Source organism: Mauremys reevesii, linkage group 3 (assembly GCF_016161935.1).
Source record: "Mauremys reevesii isolate NIE-2019 linkage group 3, ASM1616193v1, whole genome shotgun sequence".
NCBI classification, from domain to species: Eukaryota; Metazoa; Chordata; order Testudines; family Geoemydidae; genus Mauremys; species Mauremys reevesii.
In genome coordinates this window covers 27,677,532-27,704,647 of record NC_052625.1, presented here as the reverse complement: position 1 = coordinate 27,704,647, position 27,116 = coordinate 27,677,532, and the positions used below count along the sequence as shown (strand labels likewise).

At 45.1% G+C, this 27,116-nt stretch overlaps 1 protein-coding gene across 4 annotated transcripts in view; it reads left to right on the top strand.

Moving 5' to 3' along the window:
- FBXO11 (F-box protein 11) overlaps nt 1-27,116 on the top strand; it is a 203,149-nt gene that overhangs the window by 136,823 nt on the left and 39,210 nt on the right. For all 4 annotated transcript variants that reach the window (XM_039528828.1, XM_039528827.1, XM_039528831.1 and 1 more), the window contains exons 10-11: nt 2,609-2,715; nt 2,802-2,939. In XM_039528828.1, coding sequence (XP_039384762.1) covers nt 2,609-2,715; nt 2,802-2,939 — 245 coding nt within the window. The remainder of the gene's footprint in view (nt 1-2,608; nt 2,716-2,801; nt 2,940-27,116) is intronic.

Sequence of the window (27,116 nt, the reverse complement as noted above, 5' to 3'; positions counted from 1 at the left end):
CGGTTACCAGCCATACTGCACCATCTACCATGAAATATTAGGAACAGGCGACCTTGATCGACCGGTCCCAAGCAAGCTGGTATGGTGGTTGTTATGGTTACCAGTCCTTTTGCACTGCCCCATGTGCCAATAGGCTGATGATGAGGACGGGTAGCAGTCCTGTTGTACCATCAGCCACCCATGGCGGGGTGGGAGGAAGGATGTTGTTGTTGAGTGCTGCAGCAGCGCGTCTATCTGCAGCATTCACTACAGATACGGTGACATGTAAAAGAGTCAACAGAGGATTGTTTTCCCTTAAACTTCTGGGGGTCGGGGGGGGGGGGTGCGTAAATTGCCGAGCTATGCCCCGACCCACCGCGGACACTGTGTTTGACCCTAGAAGCATTTGGAGATCAGCCAAGAATGCAAATGCTTTTCGGAGACAGCAGGAACTGTGGGATACCTTGCGTCCTCGTTCCCCCCTCCCTCCATGAGCGTCCATTTGATTCTTTGGCTTTCCGTTACGCTCGTCACGCAGCTGCGTGCTGAGTCTGTGCTATGCCGTCTGTCCGTTTATTTATTAAAAATACTTTGGACCAGGCGTAACGTAACAGTTCTTCCCCTACTTAGATGCTGGAGTCTCCGAGCGAGATAACCCTGAGGACGGGCACTGAAGGAGATAGAGAGCGCATGCTGCGTGAAATGTAGCACGAACCACGGACCTATGCAGCCGTGCTCTGGGAGGCAGTGCTCCCTGAATACCGCATGAAATCCTCGCGCGGAAAAGTGTGCTATCATGGAGCACCCAATAAGGCAGCTCTCCCCAGGAACCTCCTGCTGATGCTTATCGATGAACGGCAGGAGAGCTTTGTGGAGTTCTCCCAGGAGGATTTCTGTTCTATCACCATATATACAGAGACCTCCTTTTCACACACTTCAGATTCCTGTTATATTAAGAATAAAAGTTAACATGGTTAAAGCACTTACCGACTGCTCCTACCCCTGATTCAGGATCCAGGTTCCTGGCCGGGGAGGGTTGGTAGGGGATCTCCGTGACGGTGATGAAGAGATCCTGGCTGTCGGGGAAAGCAGTATTGTAAGCGCTGTCGCCTGCCTCGTCCTCCACAAACCCTTCCTCATCTTCCCCGTCCGTGAACATCGTCGAGGAACTGTCCGTCGACACTGTCCCATCATCAGAGTCCATGGTCACTGGTGGGGCAGTGGTGGCAGGCTCCGTAGCATCCGTTGGCCGCTTTGATTTTTTGGTAGGCTTGTCTGGGGTCCTTGATTTTCACGCAGCACTGCGTTGCATGACGGCTGTATCCTCTCTCTGTATCATGGCTTTGGAGACCTTCTCATAGGTCTTTGCATTCCGTTTGTTGGAGCGCAGCTCCGAAAGCACAGACTCCTCGCCCCCCACACCGATCAGATCGAAGAGTTCCCAGTCAGTCTATGCCGGGTCCCTCTTTCTATTCAGAGATTACATGAACTCCTCTGCTGGAGAGCTCTGCATTGCTGCCGGTGCTGCTGAGCTCGCCCCGATGTCCAACCACAAAATGAGATTCTAACTGTCCAGAAAGGAAAAGGAATTCAAATTTTCCCGGGTCATTTCCTGTGTGGCTGGTCAGAGAATCAAAGCTCAGACTGCTGTCCAGAGGGTCAACAGAGTGGTGCACTGTGGGATAGCTCCCGGAGCTACTAAGTTCGATTTCCATCCACACCTAGCCTAATTCGAACTAGCCATGTCGAATTTAGCGTTACTCCACCTGCTGGGGTGGAGTACCAAATTCGAACTAAAGAGCCCTCTAGTTCGAATTTAATGGCTTCCTGGTGTGGACGGTTGAGCGGTTTAGTTCGAATTAACGCTGCTAAATTCGATTTAAAGTCCTAGTGTAGACCAGGCCTTAGAAACTACAGCTGGTACAGAGTGCCCTGGTCTGTTTGGATGATGATATTTCATGTTGGGAGTGCATAACAGTTATTATTGATGTCTGCTTACCAGATATCATGGATGAGATCCTGGCCCTACTGAAGATTAGTGGAAGGGTGTCTCTGGAGAGGGGCCCCTTACTCTGGAACCTGCTCTTCTTCCCCATTATTTAGACAATGCAATACTCTGTTGATGATCTTGGCATGATACAAAATATTTGATTGCTCCAGGCCCTTGAAGATAGTAGATTACTGAGGGTGTAAATACACTCAAGTGGGAGAGTAGTTAGCATTCTTGAGAGAGTGTAGAGAGCTTTGTTGTATCTTTTTGTTTTTCTTCTGCATATTGTTCAGTGAGGGGGTGAAAAGGTGGATGAACTATTTTTTTATTATCTTAAATAAATATACAAAATATTGCCCATTCTGCCAGTGACATGCTGTTTGTGTGACTTTTGACATGTGACTTAAACTCTCTCTGCCTCAGCTTCCATATCTGCAAAATGGGGATGGTGTAATAGTTTCCTGTCTGGGCAAAGTACTTTTCATTGCTTTAATAAAAGGCATTAAATGAATGCTACATTTTTAAAATATCCATTTTACATGCCATTGCATACTGTATGTTTTCTTGTAAGAGTAGGGCCAAACTATCTATAAATACACTACACTTTGAATCTTTGATAACTGTACACTTTTCTTCCAGTGGGCTCTGCAGTATGTGTTAGTGGCCAGGGAGCTTGTCCCACTATCAAACACTGTAACATCAGCGACTGTGAAAATGTTGGACTTTATATTACAGATCATGCACAGGTATTTTCTATTTCTAATTTCCCCCCCTAACTTTTGTAGAACTATTTATTACTGTTAATTTTTGATTTTTACTTACTTTTTGCCAGGGAATATATGAGGACAACGAGATCTCCAATAATGCATTAGCAGGAATTTGGGTTAAAAACCATGGAAACCCCATTATCAGACGGAATCACATTCATCATGGACGTGATGTTGGTGTTTTCACATTTGACCATGGCATGGTAATGTACATTTTTGTTTTGAAGAGAGATTACTGTACACTACTGTACATCTGTAGCTCTCAAATATCACTGCACAATAGTTTTGAAGAAATGTTTTTTATTTGTGACCAGTTATTTTTAAAATCTCTAATGTTCCTTCCCCCAACTCTCCTCATAATACAAAATTGTTTACCTTAGTTTTAAAAACAAATGTAGCTAAAAAGTGAAAAACAATCAGAACAAAGCATAGCAAAGGACCACTTCACAGTAGGTTGGCAACACAAATGGATTAGATTCAGGATTCAAAATAATGAAAAATCACTGCTGTAACAAAATGTTGTAAATGTTTAGGTGCACACTTTCACTATTTGCTCTTAAATAAATAAAATAAGGTTTTTTTACATTAATTCTGTATCTTATGAAAGTACCTGAAAGATTTAAAAGTGTAGTAAAATGTAGCATGAAAACAATCGGATTTAATGTTGCATCTCTGCAACAGAATATACCAAACCTTTTTTAGTAGAGGGTCCTGAGTAATATGCAGGATGCTGGCTCTTTTGTCGTGGAATTGGTGGTGTAATCCACCCATTATCACAGAATTGTGCTTCAGAATTGAAGCTTTCCTTTAGAAGAAAAAGTTTCTTACGCCTAGGTATTGCAAAGAAAACCTTAAAAATATGAACTGAATGAAAACTGATGCAATGGTTTTGTCTTGATTCTGCACAGACCTTGAAACACTAACTGGAGTGTAAACTACCCTGAATAATCCCAATGGGTTATTATCTCTGAAATACAGATATGACATTATACATGTCTACACGGTTAATTGTTTTATTACTGATCATATTAGCAGAAATATCCTGCTGGAGTGCAACATTCCCAAAGCATAACCCATGCATGCTTGAGTGCCAAAAGTCTCAACTTCACCCAGTTGCCAAAACCAGCAGTAGTTCTTCGAGTGATTGCTCATGTGTATTCCACAGTAGGTGTGCGTGCTTGCCACGTGCACCAGTGCCGGAAGTTTTTCCCTTAGCAGTACCCATAGTGGGGGAGCACCGCTGTGACCCCTAGAGTGGCGCCTCTATATTGCGCTATAAGGGGAGTTGCGCAGTCCCCCACCCTCAGTTCTTTCTTGCCACCAGTGAAGGTAGTCGGAACTTTGTGCTCCAGCTCTGTTGTAGCACTTCTAGCCTTAGTAGTACAAATCTTCTTCGTAGATTGCTTCTCTAGTTAGTTGCCGGGCTCGGGCATGCCCCATGCCCCAGGCTTCAAGTCGTGCAACTCCTGTCACAGTTCTATACCCAGGAGTGACTCACACTCTGTGTCTTCGCTGTCTGGGCGAGACTCACGTAAGTGAGCATTGTAAAATCTGCAGATCATTCAAGCCTCAAACGAAGTGTGAAAGAGATATCCAACTCCAGGCCCTGCTAATGGAGTTGGCATTAGCCCCGGCACTGGCACGCCTACCCGACTCGGCGCCGGGCACCGCATCATTGGTGCGGTGCGAGGCTCCATCCACCAGTTGGCACCGCTCCCCCACCAAGAAGCAAGGGAAGACTCAGCGGCGCCAAGAGAAGGACAGGGATGAGGCCAGACCCGAGTTGGGCAGCCCACGATCTCCCTCGGTTACCAGACCTCTGACTCGTGCTGAGCGGACTAGTCCAGTCCCGTCCGCGCATGCCTCTCCTGTGGTGAGAGTGCTGTCAACGCCGGAGGCAACACAGGCATCCTCGCCCTTCTGTTGCCGGGTGCGCCGCCTGAGACGGGCCCCTGATCCTGAGGGAAGCCACCGCTGGGAGCTCATCAACCCTCCCCGGTCCGGCATAGCCTCCTGCTCCGAGGACAAGATACCTACCTGTTCCGAGGGGCCATCCCGGAGCCCGCACCAGACTTACACTCCGTTAGCTGATTGGTCTGAGATGGAGTCTCAAGGGTCCTCCACTACCCACAGAGGTCGCAGGCACCGAGACAAGAGGCGTCAACGCTCCTCTTCCCACCGAAGTGATAGGAGCAGGTCTCGACGCCATCGGCACCAACACTCAGATCCTGCCTCTGGAAATTTCCACTACATTCATCCGACGACGTGGGTATTCACCCACGAAAGCTCATGCTCCAATACGTTTGTTAGTCTATAAGATGCCACAGAACTCATTGCCACTTTTTCAGATTCGAGTGTTCGCTCCGAGAGACGTCATGCTCGGAATGCCCTTCGACCATCATCAGCACCAGGCGTCGTAACCATGGTCGCTGGGGGGAATCTAGAAGCAGCACCTCCGATGGGTACACGTTTTCATCATTGAGGGGCCGGCTTCGGCACCCAGACACCCACTCCTGGGCCGTGCCTCCCACCATAATCAAGTGGCTTGGCTCGGTCCCCAAGTGGGTCAGTGGCAAGGGGCGCCTTGGCAAGGGCAGTGGTGACAGTGGACACCATGGCCCCAATTACCTGCACCAGCGAGACCCCATTCAGTGGCTGGGGCATCACAGGTACACTCTAAGACCCCGCCTCGGCACCGGGAAAAGTCAACTGATACCGAACCAGTGGCACCGCACCCGGGTTTGGACTTGGGGGTTGAACCACTGGTACCGCCCGATGCCCTGGGGGCAGAACCGGTCCCCTCACCGGCACCAGAGGAATCCATAGTGGCGCCACCACCCGCCCTACAGGAAGATTTTAAGGCTCACCAAGAGCTCCTTAATCGAGTGGCCTTGAATCTCCAGCTTCAGGATGAGGAGATGGAGGAGCCGTCGGACACCCTGTTCAACGTGTTTTCGTCCTCAGCACCGGGCCTGTGGCCTTACCTCTCCACCAGGGGGTGGCCAACATATCGACTTCGCTTTGGCGAACCCCGGCCTTCTTGACACCTATTTCTAAAAAGGCGGAGAGAAAGTATTTCTTGCCAACAAAGGGGCACGAATACTTGTACTCCCATCCGGCACCCAACTCTCTGGTGGTAGATTCTGTAAACCACCGAGAGAGGCATGGTCAACCCGCGCCTACCCCCCCAAGGATAAAGACATCAGGAGACTGGATACCTTTGGCAGGAAGGTTTATTCATTGGCGAGCTTACAGCTCAGGGTGGTAAATCACCAAGCCCTACTGAGCCAGTATGATTTTAACTTATCGGGGTCCCTGCCAAAGTTTGAACCTCTTCTCCAGGAAAGGGACAAGAGGGACTTCAGAGCTTTGGTCGACGAAGGAGCGGTGGCGGCGAAAGCGGTTCTTCAAGCGGCTTCGGACGCGGCAGATACAGCGGCCCGTTCAATGGCCTCGGCCATTTCCATGTGCAGGGTGTCGTGGCTCTCACTGTCGGGGCTGTCCGCGGAGTCCCAGTCCCTCATGCAGGACCTGCCCTTCGACGGGAAGGCCCTGTTTGCGGATCAAACAGACATCCGTCTGCATGGGATGAAAGACTCCCGCACCACCCTGCAAACTCTGGGCCTATATGTCCCGCCAGCAAAGGACAAACCCAGGCCACAGACCTCTGCCCCTCCAGCTAGAGGCAGATATGAGCCCCTGCCTAAGAGGCTGAGGGAGCAGAGACGCAGGTCCTAGTGCCAGTCCCGCTCGGCCCTGCAACCTGGCCCCTCAAAGGACAAGAGGCAGGGGAAGAGGCGCTTTTGACTCTCTGCGGGAGGCCACTGGGCCTGTTCCCAGGGAAGCCCCCCAGTTAATAAAGTTTGTGTTCTGCAACCGTTTATCTGCCTTCTGAGTGCAATGGTCCCATATAATGTCAGACCAGTGGGTCCTCAGCACCATTTCCAAGGGCTACATGTTGCAGTTCGCTTCACTCCCCTCCTCATCCCCGTCCCTGGGGACCCAGACCACACCCTCCTTTTAGACCAGAAGGTGACGCGCCTCCTCACACTGGGCGCAGTGGAGAAGGTACCTCAGGAATTCCAGGGCAGAGGGTTTTACTCCTGGTATTTCCTGATTCCGAAGGCAAAAGGCAGGCTCAGGCCCATCCTTGACCTGTGGAACCTCAACCAATTTATGGTCCATTACAAGTTCCATATAGTTTCCCTGACCTGTATTATTCCATCCCTAGACCCAGGGGATTGATTCGCAGCCCTGGACCTCCAGGATGCGTATTTCCACATCCATATTTTCGAGGGTCACAGGCGCTTCCTCCACTTCCGGGTAGGGCAGGACCACTACCAGGACCGTAAATTGGTAGTGGTCCCGCCCTGCCCATGCCAGGCTCAGAATGAGGCCCCTCCAACTCTGGCTGGCCTCCCAATATTCCCAGGCCAAGGACGACCTGCACACGGTGGTCACGTCACCTCCCAACATAGTGGCTGACCTGCAGTAGTGGTCCCTCCCAAACAACATGTTACAAGGGATTCCCTTCGGAGAGACCCCTCCCTCACTAGATCTGGTGTCGGATGCCTCGGACCTGGGTTGGGAAGCCCATACGGGGAGCTTCCAAACCCAGGGCAGATGGTTGACCTCGGAATTGTCCCTGCTCATAAAAGTCAGGGAACTCAGGGCAGTACGCCTGGCATTCATAGCTTTCAGCCCGCCCCTACGGGGAAAGATGGTCAGAGTCCTCCCGGACAATACGGCCGCAATGTATTACATCAACAGGCAAGGGGGTGTCGAAGAAAAACTCAGTTCTCACTTTTTTGTTTGGATGCAGCAAAATCAAATACTTTATTATTTCTCCAGTAATTACCATGGAGGGAGAGAGTGCCATAGGACACAGGGTCCTGGACAGGTCTCTCAACTGGTAAAACAATCACAGCAAGCCTTTATACCTTTTACAGACAATTTCTAGCAATAATATAGACAGTAAAAAGCAACAACTACATTTTGTTTATACATAGCAAAAAGGCTTATCTTATTTGTCTCAATCCTAAGAAAAGCAAGCCTGCATTTTGGTTAGTGATTGCAAGGTCATAATAACTTTGTACACAGTTCCTGTCCTGTCGCCTCGCACTATCTTTGCTCCTACAAGTCTTACGTCATTAAGGTTACAGTATGGCCTGACTCTTGCTAACTAACATTCATTAAGATCTCTTCAAATCCTTGTTAATTATTTACTGGCTTCCACACTCCCCCCTTTTGTACTTCTAGTACAACAAACAAATTCAAATCTCAATTCGCATGAAACCATGGACTTCAGATTCCACAGCAAACATGTCAACCATCATGGGACGTAATGACAATGCATAATTAGCATGAACATGAAAGGTATTGCCATTCTTACAATATTTACAACAACAACAACAATAATAATATAATCCTAAATTAACTAACAACATTACAAACAATAACAATCCCATAGGAATAATATAATGGGGCTGTTGTACAATTGCGAACACAAAGCACAAAACATCATACCTAGTACATAAAGTAAACACTCTATAAGCTGTATGATAGGCATTCCTTCCATCTTGATATATATTCTAAAGCATAAGAATTTGCCCTTGCAATTCAGAGATTCTTTGAACCTTTGGTAACAATAAAAGCAAATTTTGAAACTGATCAGGCACCATTCTAGTCCAATCAAAATATACCTAAAATCTAAGAGCTACTTGCAATATTCTATCTGCATTCTATCTGCAGGCCAGTAAATGATATAATCGCCTGCAGCAGTGGTAAAATCAATATGTATATCTTGTAAAGTGGTGGCATTAACGCACACACAGCTACCATTAGGTTGAAAAAAATTGGGTGTCCCGTCAGGGTAGTTCCTTGACCTCCACCCCCTCAACAAATATTGTCATAAACAGTGACAACTTCTCCTAGCTTCAGTTTATAGATACACTGAGCTGTGGTGGTTCTAACGGCCAAAATGTCCATTGACTCTCTATTCTTATCCAAAATGTCAGGTGTCATTCTAGGGGTACTGTCTAGAAATCAGTTGGAGATACCAGGTGGTCTAATTTCCCCAGATGTCTCGGTAAACAATTACAGTCCCACAGGCATCCTCCCCATGGACCCAACAGGATTCGGTATGTGGGAGCCCACACCCACACTAACCGGTCCATATGCTTGGAAGGAGCACTGGGAATGTCCACACTTCCATCCAGAAAGTGTCCAAGTATGTCTTCATGACCACAGATCAGATGGTACTCCTGACGTCTGTAAGGGCAGTGGGCCAAGTCTAGTCTAGATCCCACTGCAATGCCTTCCCAGCCTCAGTGATATTCAATACCAGCTCTGTCAATAACTTCTGGGTCATAGAACTAAGGGTGGAAATTACATGTAACTCAGCAACTCCAGCCTGTACTGAAGATAGCTGAGCTTCAAAAATAAGACTAGTGGCCTTTTCTAGTTGCCCCAATTTCTTATCATGTTCTTGGCCTGGAAGAATAGTCCAAATGGCTACTACACTATTGGCCAGATGAAATAACCCAGCCCACAGGGATCTGGTCAATTCCCTTTTTGTCCAGAGGAAATAACCCAGGCCTTTTTGTTGTGCTAATCTAATAGTAGCCCCCTGTGAGCAATCTGGGTATGTAGAAAACTGGATAAGGGCAATGTCGGGTAAAATCCAATTAGGGAGGGCAATACATACTGAAGGATTTATCCAGAACACAGGGCGCAGCCTGTAGAATAAACCCCAAAATCCAATTAATACCACAGTCCTAAGCATGGGTCCCACAAAGTTCTTCCTGCCAGTATGTAATTCTTCGTTTCTTCACCAGGGTCAGTTCTCAGTGTCCGTTTCAGTCAGGAATTCCTGGACTTTGGCAATGTCAGTGGAATGAGTGCTTCTTCTTCTTTCCCAAAACAATCAAGGTTTAGCATCCTACAGGGGAGAGGTTTCCAGCACATATCACCCTGTAATAGCTGTGCTCTTTTCTAGAAAAGTCTAAAGGCACAGTTGGTCTGTCAGTGGTCAAGGGAGCTTTTTCCCTGCTGTCCAGAAGCACAGTAGAACTAGAAGAAAGAATAGGCTAATTATCAATAGGAAAATTCTCCTGATGTGGAGGGGTCTTTTTTCAGTGAGAATCCTGGGTCCAAGCAGTCAGTTTGTGGCACTTCACAGCGATGTCGGTAGTCAGCAGGACTTGGAAAGGGCCTTTCCAGCATGGAGCCAAGGCAGTCTTTCGCTGATGGATCTTTATGTAGACCCAGGCTCCTGGTTCCAACGAGTGGTAAGGTTGCACAGGATCCTTTGGTAGTGCTTCCATCACCTGTGTATAAAAAGACTTAACACATTTCATTAGTGCCCGACAATATTTAAGCATTATGTTATCCAGCAAATGAATGTCCATCTGAGCTGGGGTTAGCGGGGGTGCAGTTGGCAGTCAGCATTGGGTGTCCTGTCAAATTTCATGAGGGCTGAGTCCAGTCGTTCGATTGGGAATGGCTCTCATACACCTCAGTGCCAAAAGAAGGGCATCCGGCCACCTTAAATTCGTTTCAGCACAAATCTGGGCCAGTTTATTCTTTAAAATCCCGGTCTGGCGTTCCACCGTCCCAGCAGATTCTGGGTGGTGAGGGCAGTGAGTTGCACATAACTCCTGTACAATCTGTCCAGTAAAAATGAATTCCACGATCACTGTTGATAGTCACAGGGATGCCAAAACGTGGTACAAAATCTGTAAGCAAAGACATTTACTGTCCTGCAGGGAAAAGCTTCAACCCAAGTGGTAAATACATCAACTAAAACTAATACATATTCATAACCACAACATGTAGACATTTAAATAAAATCAATCTGAATATTTACAAAAGGTCCCCAAGGAGGAGAGTGGGCTGGCCGCTGCACACCAATCTCGTGTAACTGCAACAACCATTCCCCCCCCCTTCCCTTGGTAAGCAGCCAAGCGGTGTCCTTGACTGGGGCCAGCGCATGTTAGCCATTCTCTACTTGGCTTTTTTTTTTTTTCATTTAATCTACAAAGGAAACTTTTACTCTTCAATTATACACCTTTTTCATACCATGAACACATAAACAGTACTGTTATACAGTACAGATGTATTATCATTCAATGTATGCCACATATACCCTTTCACTAAAATAACCTTATTACAGAACTTTGGAAGAACAAGCCAGGACAAGCACACCCACTTTGAGAAGTTCACTTAATATAACTTCTAGTCCAATAGCTATCCACCATCCCCAGCCCTCTGGCTAAAAGTCTGAGGTAGCCAGAAGGATCCCTCGTACAATATGGGGAGTGGGTTAACTTTTCATGTCCTTGCGTCCAAAGACTGTCAGTATGCAAATTTTAACAACAATTCTCAATTAAAAGATTTGGCCAATGTAGTTTCTTTCCCTTACTGAAGAAAATGTATTAGACTTTAGTATATCACATTTTTCTGATATAACTAAACACTTTGTACTCTAAGTTGAACAAAACAAGTATCTGCATTGCAATGCAACATTTTCGCTTGATGTCAAATCAGACCATCTCATGAAAATATTAAACACAACAATTCTTTGGCAAAACACCACAAAACAAAACATAGAACACACAACATAATTGTGACTGCCAGTAAATCATAGTATGTTGAATGCTGTGTAGCTGGCATTAATGTTCTTTGATTATCTGAAAGACAAAAACAGAGGTCCACCCCTTCGGGGCAGTTAAATACTTAAAATATACAAATACTCTTGTTGATTCTAGGCAAAACAGAGGAATTACCCCATATTTTCTCGTATGTGCTTCTTAGACAGCCCTGGTTCAGCGGCCTCTACCTTATCAGTTAGTTAATTTGCATTAACACAGATGCTCTCCGGCTTGTTTTTTTTTCTTTTAACTCCTGCTTTTAAACACTGAAAGAAAACATCACTACTTATAGTGCCTGTAGGGCCTAATAAAATGTCATTACATAGCACTGTATACATTCTTCAACTGATTTAACAAAATTGTTCATAGCCAAATGAGTGCAATCTAATAATTTCTTTGCCTGAATTCATTCACAAACATGTCAAAGACACCAAAAAACTGTTCTCTTCAGCTTTTTCACAAAGTTCAAGTGCTGTGCCCCCCAGCAAACACAGAGTCAATTTCTCATTTTCCCTTAAAAATCAATTGCTTTCTCCTTCCAACAGCCACTTTACCAATGCATATCACCATTCCAAATATCCTTCTGAGTATTTGAAATCCTCATGCTTATATTCAGTTACTCCTTCTTTCCACTACACCCTCAAAAGTTTCCAAATCTCTCTGTCTGTCGCCCGCCTGCCTGGGCCCGATCCTTTTTTCCTCACTGAATCGTCCCGTCCATGGACATGAGCTTGTTCCACAACCAGTTCTTAGCTAGGAGGGTGGGCTACTCAACTAGCCCCCCACCCTTCTGGTCTTGTCCCCAAAACATTTCTACTCACAAGACTACCTGAGTCCTTCCTAGTAAGGCTTGCCACCTGGGCAAAAATACATGGCCATTCACTTAACACATAATCCAAACCCCTTTGGGGGTCTACCCAGAGACCCATCCATTTGTCTGCTGACACTTAAACAGAAAAGAAAATTACACAAAAAACAAAGAAAATTACAGTCTAAGCCAAATTTTTCTACTTCTATTATATTGTCCGCTACGGGGGGGGCGGGACTGTAAAATTTCAGGACAACCTCAGAGCTTCATCGCACACATGGCTTCCACCCTGAGGAATTACGAACGAGAAGTTCAGTTCCGCTCACACCTAACGCCCAAATGAACAGAGCAGAAAAACATCAGTAACCGGTTAAACAAAACAGAGCCAAAGCTAAATAATGCACCAAAACCAAATAGTGTTTCCTTATTCTATTAGAGCTCACCTATAATCATGCTATTCTTAACACAAAACACCAACAGTACCAAACAAAGCAAACATAAACTAACAAGGGTAAAACAGATAGATGGTGTAAATTCTACAGTGCTTTCCAATTCTCTATTGCTCACCAAACTGTGACAAATTTCTGTTACCAATTATCCCTTATGTCAGGTGATCAAACTGACATAGCATATAATCAAATTTTAAAGCTTCATTAAAATAATAAAACAACAATGGAGAGTGTTGGGAATGCTCCCACATCACTCGGGAAAAATATGAATGCCCCAAGCCTTAAGCCACTTTAATACTTACACATATCCAGACTGGCATGTCTGTGTATAATGTTCAGAGAAGGGAAATAGGTGGACGGGAGATTATCCTGTATACAGCTTGTCCAGCATTTCCAACATGCTGCCACTCTTGGGATGGCTGTTCTTTTACACCCTGGAATCTCCTGCGGCGTCTCTTTCAGAGATTCCAGTTCAGGTCAGCTGCCTGTCCGGCTTCAGGGTTGCAAAAACTGTTGGATCTCACTGAACTGTTAAGTTTTTGAAATGCAATCTCAGTTTTGTAACTTATACTGCTTTTTTGGTTTACCTTTTTTTTTTTTTATTTTCCACAATCAGCTGGGGCTGAAGCAGTTTTACTTAGCACTTAGCATAGTCCACACTAATTCATGACCTTGAAGACAAAACAACTTCTCCCTTATCTCAGGGCTAAGCCGAATTTCAAATTAACCCGTTCCTAGACAAATTGCTCACACTGTAACAGAGGTTTTCCTTTGTGATTAAAGCTCCACTGAGATATATGATCTTATCTAGATTGAAGGTACCTTCTAATGGGCATTGTTTAAATGAATTTTCACGCGTATACAGATTCCAATCATTTAAATACCTGCAGGTTTTAGGACCATAATGTACGTACATGTAATATGCTGGGGTACCCTTAGGGGGTAAGGTGGAATATTTAGACAGTCCCTTACCCATTTTCCACTCACACAGGAGAGACTCACAAGGAAAGGGGAGGGAAGATGGGTTCACACACTCCTAGACTCAGGCAGCTTCCTCGCCGGACTATGCCAGGCTGAGTCAGCCCACCGTGGGTCGGATCTCCTAAAGATCCCTGGGGTACCCTTTTTCTTTTTCTTTTTAACCTTTTTTTTTTTTAACCCTTTTTCAACCTTTTTTTCTTTTTTTTTTTTTTTTTTTTTTTTTTTTTTTACCATGATGCATCTTTACCTGGTCCGGACCAATACCATGAGGCGGTATGACAACACTTCTTGAGGCGGTAAAAACCCCTCAGCACCGGTGCATTCTAATGCATTTACCTATGCATTACCTTATGCATTACCTTATGCATTTCCTTGGCCAACTCAGCAGTTCCCAGTACTGCAATAAACTAACCTTATTGGGGCCTCTCCCCAATACCACTTTGCATCTGATCCTGCTGCACAGTCAATAAGTTCAGATGGCGTGAGCCCAACAGAGAGACAGACGTCCTCACGGAAAGTCCTCCTCCGATACCCCAATAGAGATTTCAAAAGGTCTCATACCTCTCATGTGGCGCCATGGGGTTCGAAGGGGAATGATCCATAGTAGTTGTCTGTGGGTCCGTGGGCGTTGCCATCCCGGACGAGCCCCCAAATTGTCGAAGAAAAACTCAGTTCTCACTTTTTTGTTTGGATGCAGCAAAATCAAATACTTTATTATTTCTCCAGTAATTACCATGGAGGGAGAGAGTGCCATAGGACACAGGGTCCTGGACAGGTCTCTCAACTGGTAAAACAATCACAGCAAGCCTTTATACCTTTTACAGACAATTTCTAGCAATAATATAGACAGTAAAAAGCAACAACTACATTTTGTTTATACATAGCAAAAAGGCTTATCTTATTTGTCTCAATCCTAAGAAAAGCAAGCCTGCATTTTGGTTAGTGATTGCAAGGTCATAATAACTTTGTACACAGTTCCTGTCCTGTCGCCTCGCACTATCTTTGCTCCTACAAGTCTTACGTCATTAAGGTTACAGTATGGCCTGACTCTTGCTAACTAACATTCATTAAGATCTCTTCAAATCCTTGTTAATTATTTACTGGCTTCCACAGGGGCATGCGCTCTTCGGCCTTGTGCTAGGAAGCCCTGGACCTATGGGAATTCTGCATAGCCCATGATATCTCTCTGAGGGCTTTTCACCTACCCGGCACTCACAATACGCGAGCCGATCACCTCGCAGGGTTTTCTCCCACCAATACAAGTGGTCACTCCACTGGGAGGTCACCCGGCAATTCTTCCGAGTGGGGAGCTCCCCAGGTAGATCTCTTTGCTGCTGCCCATAATTGTCTCTGCCCCTAGTTCTGCTCCAGGGCAGGGGGGGCAATCTCTGATGCGTTCCTGATTCGGTGATCGGGCCACCTATTCAATGCCTTTCCGCCATTTCCCCTGATAGGCAAGGTCTTACAGAAAGTGAAGGCAGACAAGTCGAGGGTTATCCTCATAGCCCCGGATTGGGCCCAACAATATTGGTACAGAACCCTCCTAGCGGCCCCATCTCCTCTCCCAGGACGCGGGATGCCTCCTCCATCCCAACCTGGCCACGCTTCATCTGATAGCGTGGCTGCTCCATGGTTAGACGAGGAGGAAGGGAGGTGTTCGGAGGATGTCAGGCAAGTTCTGCTGGAAAGCAGAAAGCCGTCCACACGACGACCTACCTGGCCAAATGGTCTAGGTTCTCTAGGTGGGCAAGAGAAAGGGGTACTTCCCCATCATCCGCATCGCTCCAACTCATGCTCGATTACCTCCTGTCCCTTAGGATCCAGGGGCTAGCTCCCACCTCGGTCAGGGTACACTTAGCAGCCATTTCGGCTTTCCACCCTCCGGTGCATGGTCACTCGGTATTTTCCCATCACATGACATCCCGGTTTATGAAAGGACTGGATCGGGCATTCCCTTACGCCAGGCCCCCGGTCCCCCTATGGGACCTGAACCTAGTGCTCTCCTGCCTCATGGATCCCCCTTTTGAACCCTTGGCCACGTGTTCCTGGTCCCACTTACCATGGAAGGTAGCGTTCCTGGTGGCGATCACCTCAGCCTGCCATGTCTCGGAGCTTAGAGCCCTAACTTCGGAACCCCCGTATACAGTCTTCCACAGGGATAAGGTCCAGCTTTGCCCACACACTGCTTTTCTGCCGAAGGTGGTCTCGAGTTTTCATATGGATCAGGACATTTTCCTTCCTATACTCTGTCCCAAACCCCATTTCTCCAATGAAGAACGACGCCTACGCATGCTAGATGTGCGTAGGGCGCTGGCCTTTTACCTAAACCGAACCAGGCCATTCCGGAAATCCCCGCAACTTTTCATTGTATCGGCCGAACCGCATGACGGGGCAACCGGTTTCTACCCAGCGACTTTCCTGCTGGATCACCTCATGCATACACACGTGTTACAACCTGGCAGGGATTGTCCTGCCGCCTATCATGAAGGCGCATTCTACAAGAGTTCAGGCCTCGTCGGCTGCCTATGTAGCTCACATCCCTATTCAGGACATTTGTAGAGCTGCCACGTGGTCCTCTGTCCACACCTTTTCATCGCACTATGCGATCATCTCCCAAACACGCAATGACTCCAGGTTTGGTAGTGTGGTACTCCGTCCCGGAAACCCTTCAACTCCTACCCACCTCCACCAGATATAGCTTGGAGTCACCTACTGTGGAATACACATGAGCAATCATTCTAAGAAGAAAGGACAGTTACCTGTTCCGTAACTGGCGTTCTTCGAGATGTGTTGCTCAGGTATATTCCGCATCCTGCCCTCCTTCCCCTCTATCGGAGTTGTCTGGCAAGAAGGAACTGGGCGGGGGGGGTGAGCAGCTCCCCTTATAGCGCGATATAGAGGTGCCACTCTAGGGGTTGCAGCGGTGCTCCCCCACTATGGGTATTGCTAAGGGAAAAACTTGCGAGCATGCACACCTACTGTGGAGTACACCTGAGCAACACATCTCGAAGAATGCCAGTTACAGAAGAGGTAACTGTCCTTTTCCTCCAACCACTTCTCTCACGCACTTATGTATATAAATATGTGCAGTACATTGACTGAAATTGTGGAGAGAGAATAAGGTGAATTTAATGTATTATGAAACTAAACATGAGGGCTACTTCACTAATTGTATTATTCAATTTTAATATTTAATATAAATAAAAGTGTACTAACCTGTGTAATTTGGAACAGAAAGTGGACTTGCTATCTTTTCTGAAAGTCAGTTTCATACTTCAATGCTGGAATGCTGTTCAGTGATGGGTGTGTGATATCATGAGCAGAGAGTATCATTGGATGTCACATAGGGACTGCTCTTCAAGCCTTTAAAAATGATAAAATGGCTCCTTACCTAAGTTTTATTTAGGGTGCTGAGTATTTATCTGAAAATAAATATATAAAAAACAGATCATCCATAGCAGTTTTCTTATCTATTTAATGTGCTCATGGTGTTGCTGCAAGGTTTAGAGGTTTTATAAAGATGTCCATGATGATGCACTGTTTTGATTTCTTACATTGAAAAAAAAGAAACACACCAGTCTTGTCTCTGTTGTTTGCTTATAATGCAGTAAGACATATATAACTATCCTCTCTAAGTGGGAGGAAGAAATAGGTCAAACTGAGACCGATGAATCATAATGTCCCAGTTTTAGTATTGTAATGTTCTTAATCATAAAATCCTTCCCGCATCTTACAGGCTCTTTTTGGCTAACAATATTCTCTTTGGGGTTTTTTGTGCTGGTAACTGGGTAACATCACTGGACAAAATCTCTTTTTGGTAACACTTTTTATATACAACTACTAAGCATGTCTAAGTACAAACAAAACCTAAAATACATTTTCTGTGTAGCCTTCGTCTTCAACTTCTCTCATTCTTTGATATATTTTTTTCACCCTTTCTGACACATTTGCATTTTAAAAATCCAGAGATAGTATGTTCCAGTACTGAATTCCTACCCTATATGTACTCTGTTCCTTTTGAGTTTTTCCAAATTTCTGCGCTTGAGTGCTATCTGCAAAAGATTCTACAGTGCTTTCTTTGTCAGATTTCTTGTTCTCAGGCCATTCTTTGTGTTTCAGCAATCATGGGCTCTTTAATCTCTTGTCACTGGTGTGGCAATTTTCCAACATTTGTATAAGTGCTATGGCACCGATTCAGATCTGCCAGTGCCAAACGTTTAACAAGAAGCATTTAAAAATTTGGTATGTTGTTGACAGTCTTAGATGTTGTGCATTGGACACTGTTACTAGGTGCCTGACATGAGTTGCCGCAGCCATCTACCATAAACCATATATTTACTCAGTGCATGAAAAGATATTTTCATTTACCAAGAGAATAAGTTTTCATAATTCTCTAATTTAAAAGCTTTGGCAACAGGCTGTCAGTTTTGTGTCCCCCCCCCCCCCCCATGCAATATATAGTAATACTTCCTACCCTGATGAATGCTCTGTGTCTGTATGCACACTGAGAAACAGTGTGGTAGCATGGGACTTACTGGGTAATATCAGGAATTTTGCAGCTCATTTTTTAAATAAAAAATAAAATAGAGAGCTTATTTAAATTAAAAAATAGCTATAAAAACCTTTTTGTTATGTTGCACAGTGTCAATATTCAGTAGTGTAATCAAAATTCATTTTGACTGTCAAATCAGAGGTCTGATCTTGTTAAACCCTCACAATTGAGCTTAGTCCCATTGACTTCAAATTATGGCATAAAATGTTAGTCTTTAAGGTGCCACAAGTACTCCTGTTCTTTTTACGGATACAGACTAACACGGCTGCTACTCTGAAACTTGTACTGAAGTGGAGAGGATTCCAAAATTTTGTGAGGCAGATTTTATATTTGCACTTCTTTTTAAGCTACCAATCAGATTAGCTATAGTTGTTATCTGAATTCCTGATATCAATTCAATTAATCTTCACCTCATTTAACCAGTTTGTAACCAGTTTGCTTTTTTTCCTTCTTGCTCTCCTCATATTTTGTTTCTTATCCATTCTTCTTTTCTAGTCCTTTCTTTATAGTATTCCCACATTGTTGTTCTATTTGGTTTGTTGCACTCATTCTGTTCCCTTCATGCTGGTGCTTCTACTGCTGCCTGTAGCACTTTCTGCAGCAACAGAGTGAAGCTGGCTCTTGATAAATTGAAGAAGTCATTCCTGTTTCTCTATTCTCATCATATATTCCCAACAGAAATTAGCAGATTGTTGGGTGTTTCTGCATGCAGCTATTTGGGTGAGTCAGAGGAGTAAAACTGATTAGGTTCATGTTCATTCTGATTTGCTGAGTAAATGTTGTGAGCAGCTGGGGCACTTGGTGTGTTCCTTTTAGGAGAGTAGCAGACACAACCAATTTGGTTGGCTTGCACATCATAAATCATTTAAAAGTTAATTATGTCTACTCTATGATGAGGTATGGTGTGGAGCTGACAAATGGTACTGTTACCATGGAAATGCGGATAAACAATGACATCAACATGTTAAAATGACGACCACTGAAATATTTTGATTAATTTTTGTTAGTTGAACGACATGTATTATTTCAGGACAAAAAACTGGATTTGTTTGTGACAAAGCATTGGAAGAACAATCTAAAAAGTAAAACAAAATCTACTAATAAATTTGTACCGGTATCACTGAAATGTAATAGTGCTGGTGACATTTCTAGTCAACATCATTATCATCTTATTCTTCATTATGATGTCTGTCAAGAGTTTCTGGGTTATCACATATCAGGGGGTAGCCGTGTTAGTCTGTAGCCCATTTTTCATTGCCTTGGCATGTACCCAGTTATGTGCAAGGAGGATTGTTCTGACTACAGACACAGTTGATTATGCAGTGACCCTACTGGTACAGGCACAAATAAGGTCTTGTAGAAGCTCAGATGCCATTGGAAGAATACAGGAGGTGGTTCATCATCCACATTTTTCCATCCATGTTGCAATGGTGGTCCAATATATGGTTTACCTATGAGCAAAGACATCCAAATCTTTGTTTGCCAAGATGTTCTTTTGATAACGTTCTTCAAAACTGTCCCACCTCGTGAAAGTTTGGTCAGTGACTTGTCCTTTCTAGACTAGCCTAGATTGAGGCACAAGCGATCCAGGTCTCTTTAGTCCTTTTTTGTCCTCAGTCTGGTCGTGCAGCAGCAGTGCTACCAACTTTCTTGTTGCAGAAGTTGCAGGGTGTGTGTCACTTTCTCCTGATTTGGCAAGATCTCTGAAATGGTAAGCTCCCTTTGTTTTGACAACATTAAATGTAGTTTTTCCCCAATTTCAAATAGGCATAACACAGTCACATTCTATTAATGCGTATACAGCAGAAAATATGTTTCAGAAGTCAGGAGTGAGGGTGTAACAAATTGTATGTACAGATATGAAGCAACACTTGTCAGTTGTGCTGGTAATGCTGCTAATTTCAAGCCACGCATTAGCCATGTGCTCAGTTTTTTGGAAAATGACCAGCAAGGACAAAAACAGCTGTATCAAGTGAGCTAATCACTACGGTTCCTTTGACATCAAGAGACCCATATATTCATATTAGTGCGTGCAGAAGCATCCTCACGTTGGCTTCCTCTTGAGTACTGTACAAGTTTTGGGCTTCTTCAGCACATCTACTAGTGACAGACTTTGCTACTTCACTGTTGGAAAAGCCTCCAGCAAGGAGGAGTGTTTGTGTTGGGTGTGCTCCTACAATCTCAGGTGCATTTTGACCCATGTATTCACAGAAGACTTTTATAAGTGATTGTTGGATGCCACATTTAGAAACTTTTTCTATGGAGGCACAGGGCATCCACGACCCGCTGGTATTTCTTATACCCAACCTAGATCCTGTCTGGTGCTGTCTTTCTGCAGTTTTCACAGTTGTCATCTGTCAAAGACCAAAGATTACAGAATTAGCTTTGTCAACTCCATTAGGGACTGCCTCAGTACTCAGCAACCAATTTTATCGAATGTGTGGAATTTGTCTCCAGCCATCATTTGTGTGAAACCTATGATATCTCTCGTACACTGTGGTTTCTTTGTTGCATGCTCTTAGCTCATGGATTCATTCAGCTTGAGCTTCCAGTTCATGTCCAAAATCAGCTTTGTCTGTTCTTTCCATTGTTCCATCAGCTTGGAAGAGGGAAATAGGCACAGATCCTATTGGGTAACTAACAACCATCACCTCTGAAACATCATCTCTGTATCTTGCTAAGGACAGAAAACAATATCTGGGCTAATAGCTGCTGTGATTCTCCCTCCCTTGCCAGACTTAAATTTGGTGGCCTTGACCATAGAGTCATAAAAGATTAGGGTTGGAAGAGACCTCAGGAGGTCATCTAGTCCAACCTCTGCTCAAAGCAGGACCAACACCAACTAAATCATCCCAGCCAGGGCTTTGTCAAGCTGGGCCTTAAAATCCTCTAAGGATGGAGATTCCACCACCTCCCTAAGTAACCCATTCCAGTGCTTCACCACCCTCCTAGTGAAATAGTTTTTCCTAATATCCAAACTAGACCTCCCCCACTGCAACTTGGGACCACTGGAGTATTAGTAATAGGATGAAAATCAATAGTGAGAAGTGTAAGGTTATGCATTTACGGATGACTAACAGGAATTTTAGTTATAAGCTGGGGACGCACCAGTTGGAAGTAACGGAAGAGGAGAAGGACCTCGGAGTCCTGGTTGATCGCAGGATGACTATGAGTCGGCAATGTGATGTGGCCGTTAAAAAAGCTAATGCGGTCTTGGGATGCATTAGGCGAGGTATTTCTAGTAGAGATAAGGAGGTGCTAGTCCCATTATACAAGGCGTTGGTGACACCTCATTTGGAGTACTGTGTGCAGTTTTGGTCTCCCATGTTTAAGAAGGATGAATTCAAACTGGAACGGGTACAAAGAAGGGCCACTAGAATGATCCAAGGAATGGAAAGCCTGTCGTATGAAAGGAGACTTGAGGAGCTCGGTTTGTTTTCCTTAACCAAAAGAAGGTTGAGAGGAGATATGATTGCTCTCTTTAAATATATCCGAGGGATAAATACCAGGGAGGGAGAGGAATTATTTCAGCTCAGTACTAATGTGGACACGAGAACAAATGGATATAAATTGGCAGTCGGGAAGTTTAGGCTTGAAATTAGACGAAGGTTTCTAACCATCAGGGGAGTGAAATTCTGGAACAGCCTACCGAGGGAAACTGGGGGCGAAGGACCTCTCTGGCTTTAAGATTAAGCTTGATAAGTTTATGGAGGGAATGGTTTGATAGGATAACGTGATTTAGTCAATAGGTCAATAACGTGCCACCACTGGTAATTAGTACCAAGGGTCAATGTTGGGATATTGAAAGTCTTTTTCCTGAGTGTCTGGCTGGAGAGTCTTGCCCACATGCTCGGGGTTCAGCTGATCGCCATATTTGGGGTCGGGAAGGAATTTTCCTCCAGGGTAGATTGGCAGTGGCCCTGGAGGTTTTTCGCCTTCCTCCGCAGCATGGGGCAGGGGTCGCTTGCTGGAGGATTATCTGCTACTTGAAGTCTTTAAATCAGGATTTGGGGACTTCAACAGCTGAGTCAAGGGAGAGAATTATTTCAGGAGTGGGTGGGTCAGCTTTTGTGGCCTGCATCTTGCGGGAGGTCAGACTAGATGATCATAATGGTCCCTTCTGATCTTAAGTTCTATGATTCTATGATTCCTTGTTCTGTCATCTGCCACCACTGAGAACAGCCGAGCTCCATCTTCTTTGGAACCCCCCTTCAGGTAGTTGAAGGCTGCTAGCAAATCCCCTCTGACTTTTTTTTTTCCCCGCAGACTACATAAGCTCAGTTCCCTCAGCCTCTCCTCATAAGTCATGTGCCCCAGCCCCCTAATCGTTTTTGTTGCCCTCCACTGGACTCTCTCCAATTTGTCCACATCCTTTCTGTAATGGGGGGGGGGGCAAAACTGGATGCAGTACTCCAGATGTGGCCTCACCAGTGCCGAATAGAGGGGAATAATCACTTCCCTCGATCTGCTGACAGTGCTCTTACTAATGCAGCCCAATATGCCATTAGTCTTCTTGGCAACAAGGGCACACTTCTGACTCTCATCCAGCTTCTCGTCCACTGTTATACCCCTCTGCAGAACTGCCGCTTAGCCAGTGGGTCCACAGCCTTTTAGCAGTGCATGGGATTCTTCCGTCTTAAGTGCAGGACTCTGCACTTGTCCTTGTTGAACCTCATCAGATTTCTTTTGGCCCAATCCTCCAATTTGTCTAGATCACTCTGGACCCTATTCCCACTCTCTAGCATATCTACCTGTCCCCCCAGCTTAGTGTCATCTGCGAACTTGCTGAGGGGGCAATCCATTCTATGTCAGCAAATGTTTTGATGCCAGATATCTGAAGAAGCTTTGTGTCCCATCAGAATCAAGTGCACCTCTCACAAATCTCTTCATTTGTTCTTCACCAACATTTGCTGTTTCAGTTGAGACTCCTGTACATCTGATGTTACATGCAGTCCAGTGGACATGTTGATAAGCTCCTCTGGATGTGATTACGGATCAGATGGGTTTGTTATATTGTTGACATAATTGGTAATGTGCTCTTCATCCCTCTTCAGTGCAGAGGCAAGGGCTTCTTTCGGTCATAGATTTTGCTTATTCATAACATGAAATTGTGTAATATCCAACACGTAATATTGACCTGTGCATAAGTGTCACTGAATCAGAAAGCTACTTTCTAGAATATTGCAAAAGCTAGCACTGACAATTACAGCTAGCAATAGACAATTACAAATTAAAACTTTCTACCAGGCAGACAAGCTGCTACACTGTATGTACAAACAATTACCAATTGAGAAGCATTACATTAGGAATTCATATACATTTATGTCTACCCACGATGCAGTACAAATTATGGGCATGCAATCTTCTGGTACTGCTGCACAGCCTTCAGTGAGAGACTGATCTAGTCAGCAAATTTCACTTGGAAAATCTAGAAAACTATTATAATCACTTGTGAGATACTTTGACAATTAAGAAAATGCCATTTGAAAACATTTCATGTTAGTATATTACAAAACCTTGATATTCACCACATACTCAACAGCTTCATCATCTCGGGTGGGGGGGAGGAATATTTGCCTATGCAAATCCAATAAAAATCTTTTAATAGATTGTTTGGTAGCTTTGACTAGTAAACACCACAATAAGGTGTTGAAATTAATGTAAACAGTAAAAACTATAGCCACAGTCATGTTGCCTGGCTATACTGGAAGAAGGACAGGAAACACTGAATGTGGTTTAATTAGGCCACAACTTTATTATTGAGTGTTTGGAAGTATCCCAGATAAAAGTATACAGTACAAGTAACTCTATGATCATTTCAATATTTACCCAAAGGGCTTCTGTCAGCCCCTTCATCCTGGTCCCTAGCCAACCCACTGCTGGACCTTACCATTCCTCCCTGCCAAATGAGAGTTAAGGTGGGCTGTGGGGGGGAGGCTCCCTCCTCTGCCAGTCATAGGAGCCCGAAACCCTTTCCCACCCCATTTCCACTCTTTTAACAAACATCTCCTTTAAATCCTTTATAAAACCAATTATCTGATCACTGAATCCCTTCTCTATGGAGTGTCAGAGTACCTGCACTGGACATCCACTCCACACTTACAGAATGAGTTGTGATATCATAACCTAACTAAGCCCCCCTTACCCTCCCACCAACCCACTGTGGGGAAGGCCATTCTGCCTTGGCCAATCTGGCGGTTAGGGAAAAATTCCTTCCCAGCCTCCCAAGAAAGGAACAGCTAGCGCAGTGCGCCCACAGCAGAACCTTACCAAACCTGGTATTTCACCACTTTCAAGGTGGGTAGAGTGAGTGGTGCTCTGCCTAGTCTGGCTGAAAGAAAACAGAGAGAGAGAGAGAGAGAGATGTCCCTGTGGGTGCTGCTCTCCGGGTGTTGGTGCACCACTGCGCCTTCACTCAGAGATTTTGACAGCAGTACTCATACCGGTTGTGCATGTGCAGAGCCTGCCCCCACGCGTTGAGTGTGTTTTAATAATACACATGCACGACTGGTCTCCTCAGTTCCTTCTCTGCTGTCCCCGGCCTGAGACGGAGCTCAGCAGACTCGTTAGAGAATTTTCTCTCCCTTTGTTTAAAATAATTTCCTTGTTAGTTTAGTTTCCCAGTATTAGTTAAATACCACTTCCCCTATCTTTTTCTCAAAAAAACAAACACCAAAAACTAAACAAAAAAACCTTCTTTGTTCTTATCAGCGGCAGCCACTTCCGACGTCTGGCTCCCCAGGCTTTAAGCACTGCTCTACCTGCCATAATGCCATTCCTCTCTCAGATGGCCACTCAAAATGTATAAAATGTTTGGAGGAATCCCACATCCCCCCCAGAATGTGCCCACATGCAGAAGTCCTTAGGACCAGCCTCAGACCCGGGCGCCGACTCCGTTGCACACCGCAGCACCCCCTCTCCCCCCCACCTCCAAAAAGGAGAAGAAATCTTCAAAAAAATGGCAGGAAGTAGTGGGTTATAATATTTCCTTACCTCGATGACTGTCTCCTCAAAGCCTCAACGCTTGACGAAACTCTTCAATACACACAGCTGACCGTCGCCTGCTTCCTGTCCCTCAGCCTACAAATAAACAAATCCACCTCATCTCCTACCCAACAACTGGAGTTCATAGGAGCACATCTCGATTCCCAGAAGGGAATAGCATCTCTCCCGCTCAACCATTTCAACACTCCTGGTCACAAAACTTCGCAGCAGTCCTCAGGTCACTGCTCGGGACTGCCTACAACTTTTAGGTCACATGGGCTCATGTACTTTTGTGGTCAGGAATGTATGCCTATACATGAAGTGCTTCCAAGCTTGGTTGGCCATAGTTTACAGACTGAACATACACGCTTTAAACAAGCTTCTATCCATACCCTTCAGAGTCTAGGTCTCCCTCCTATGGTGGATAGTTTCCTCCAACCTCCGCTCAGGAGTCCCTTTTCTCCAGGATGCTCCATCCATTTTAATGACTACTGATGCATCCCTCGCAGGATGGGGAGCACACATGTCCCACCATACAGTTCAGGGGCTATGGCCTCCCTACACATAAATGTCCTAGAACTTAGAGCCATACACAACGCATGATGTCACTTCCTCCCATTCATTCAGAACCACCATGTTTGAATAATGACAGACAACATTGCCTGCATGTTCTATGTAAACAGACAAGGAGGAGCTCGATCTCACTCACTCTGCACAGAAGCTACGAACCTCTGGAATTGGTGCCTTGCGCACAACGTCTGGATATCAGCCACCTATCTACCCAGGGCCCAGAATACCACTGCGGACAAACTAAGCAGACGATTTCCTTGAGATCACAAATGGGAGATAAACGAGACGGTCATACGCAACATATTCCGCATTTGGGGCTACCCAACACTGGACCTCTTCGCAACTGTGAAGAACAAGAAATGTCCCGAATTTTGCTCCAGAGCAGGACTTGGCAAACATTCCCTAGGAGATGTGCTCATGATCTCATGGCATCAAGACTTACTGTATGCATTTCCCCTGACACCACTTCTCCACAGGGTTCTGACAAAAAGTCAAACAGATCATGCCATGGTAATTCTGATTGCCTTGTCGTGGCCAGACAACCATGGTATCTGTTCCTCACCAGAATGTCAGTTCGCCCACCAATTCCATTGCCCCGCACTCCGAATCTCCTGTCACAGCAACATGGCCGATTTCTCCACCCCAACCTATCCATGCTTCACATCAAAGCTTGATTCCTACATGGTTCTCACAAAATGAACTAGCATGGTCTGAACAGGTTCAAAGAGTACTCTTACACAGCAGAACACAATCTACTCGCACCACCTATCTCCGAAAGTGGAAGCGATTCAGACAATGGTGCTCGACCAAACAAATTCCTCCCACTTTCACACCTCTTCCGTTAATACTTGACTACCTATTCAACCTTAAGCAATCCGGCCTTTCTTTCAGCTCCATCAAAGTCCATTTAGCTGCTATTACAGCTTTTCACCACAAGATCGACGATACCTCTGTTTTAGCCCATCCAGTCACCAAGCATTTTCTCAAAAGGCTACAATCCCTATACCTGGACATTAAACCCCCTACCCATCCATGGGACCTTCACTTAGTATTAACCTGCTTGACTCAATTACCTTTCAAGCCACTAGCCACGTGCTCTCTCTTACACCTCTCCATGAAAACAGCATTCTTAGTGGCAATCACCTCCGCCAGACGTGCAGGAGAAATAGCAGCTCTCATGGCGGACCCACCCTACAAAATATTTTTTAAGGACAAAGTTATCCCCCGACTACACCCCAATTTTCTTCCAAAAGTGCATTTATCTTTTCAGATCAATGAACCCCTACCAACCTTCTTTCCCAGACCGCATGCAAACTCCTTTGGATACACGATGCATATGCAGGGCTCTGTCTTGTTATTTGGATAGAACCAAGCCCTTTAGGAAC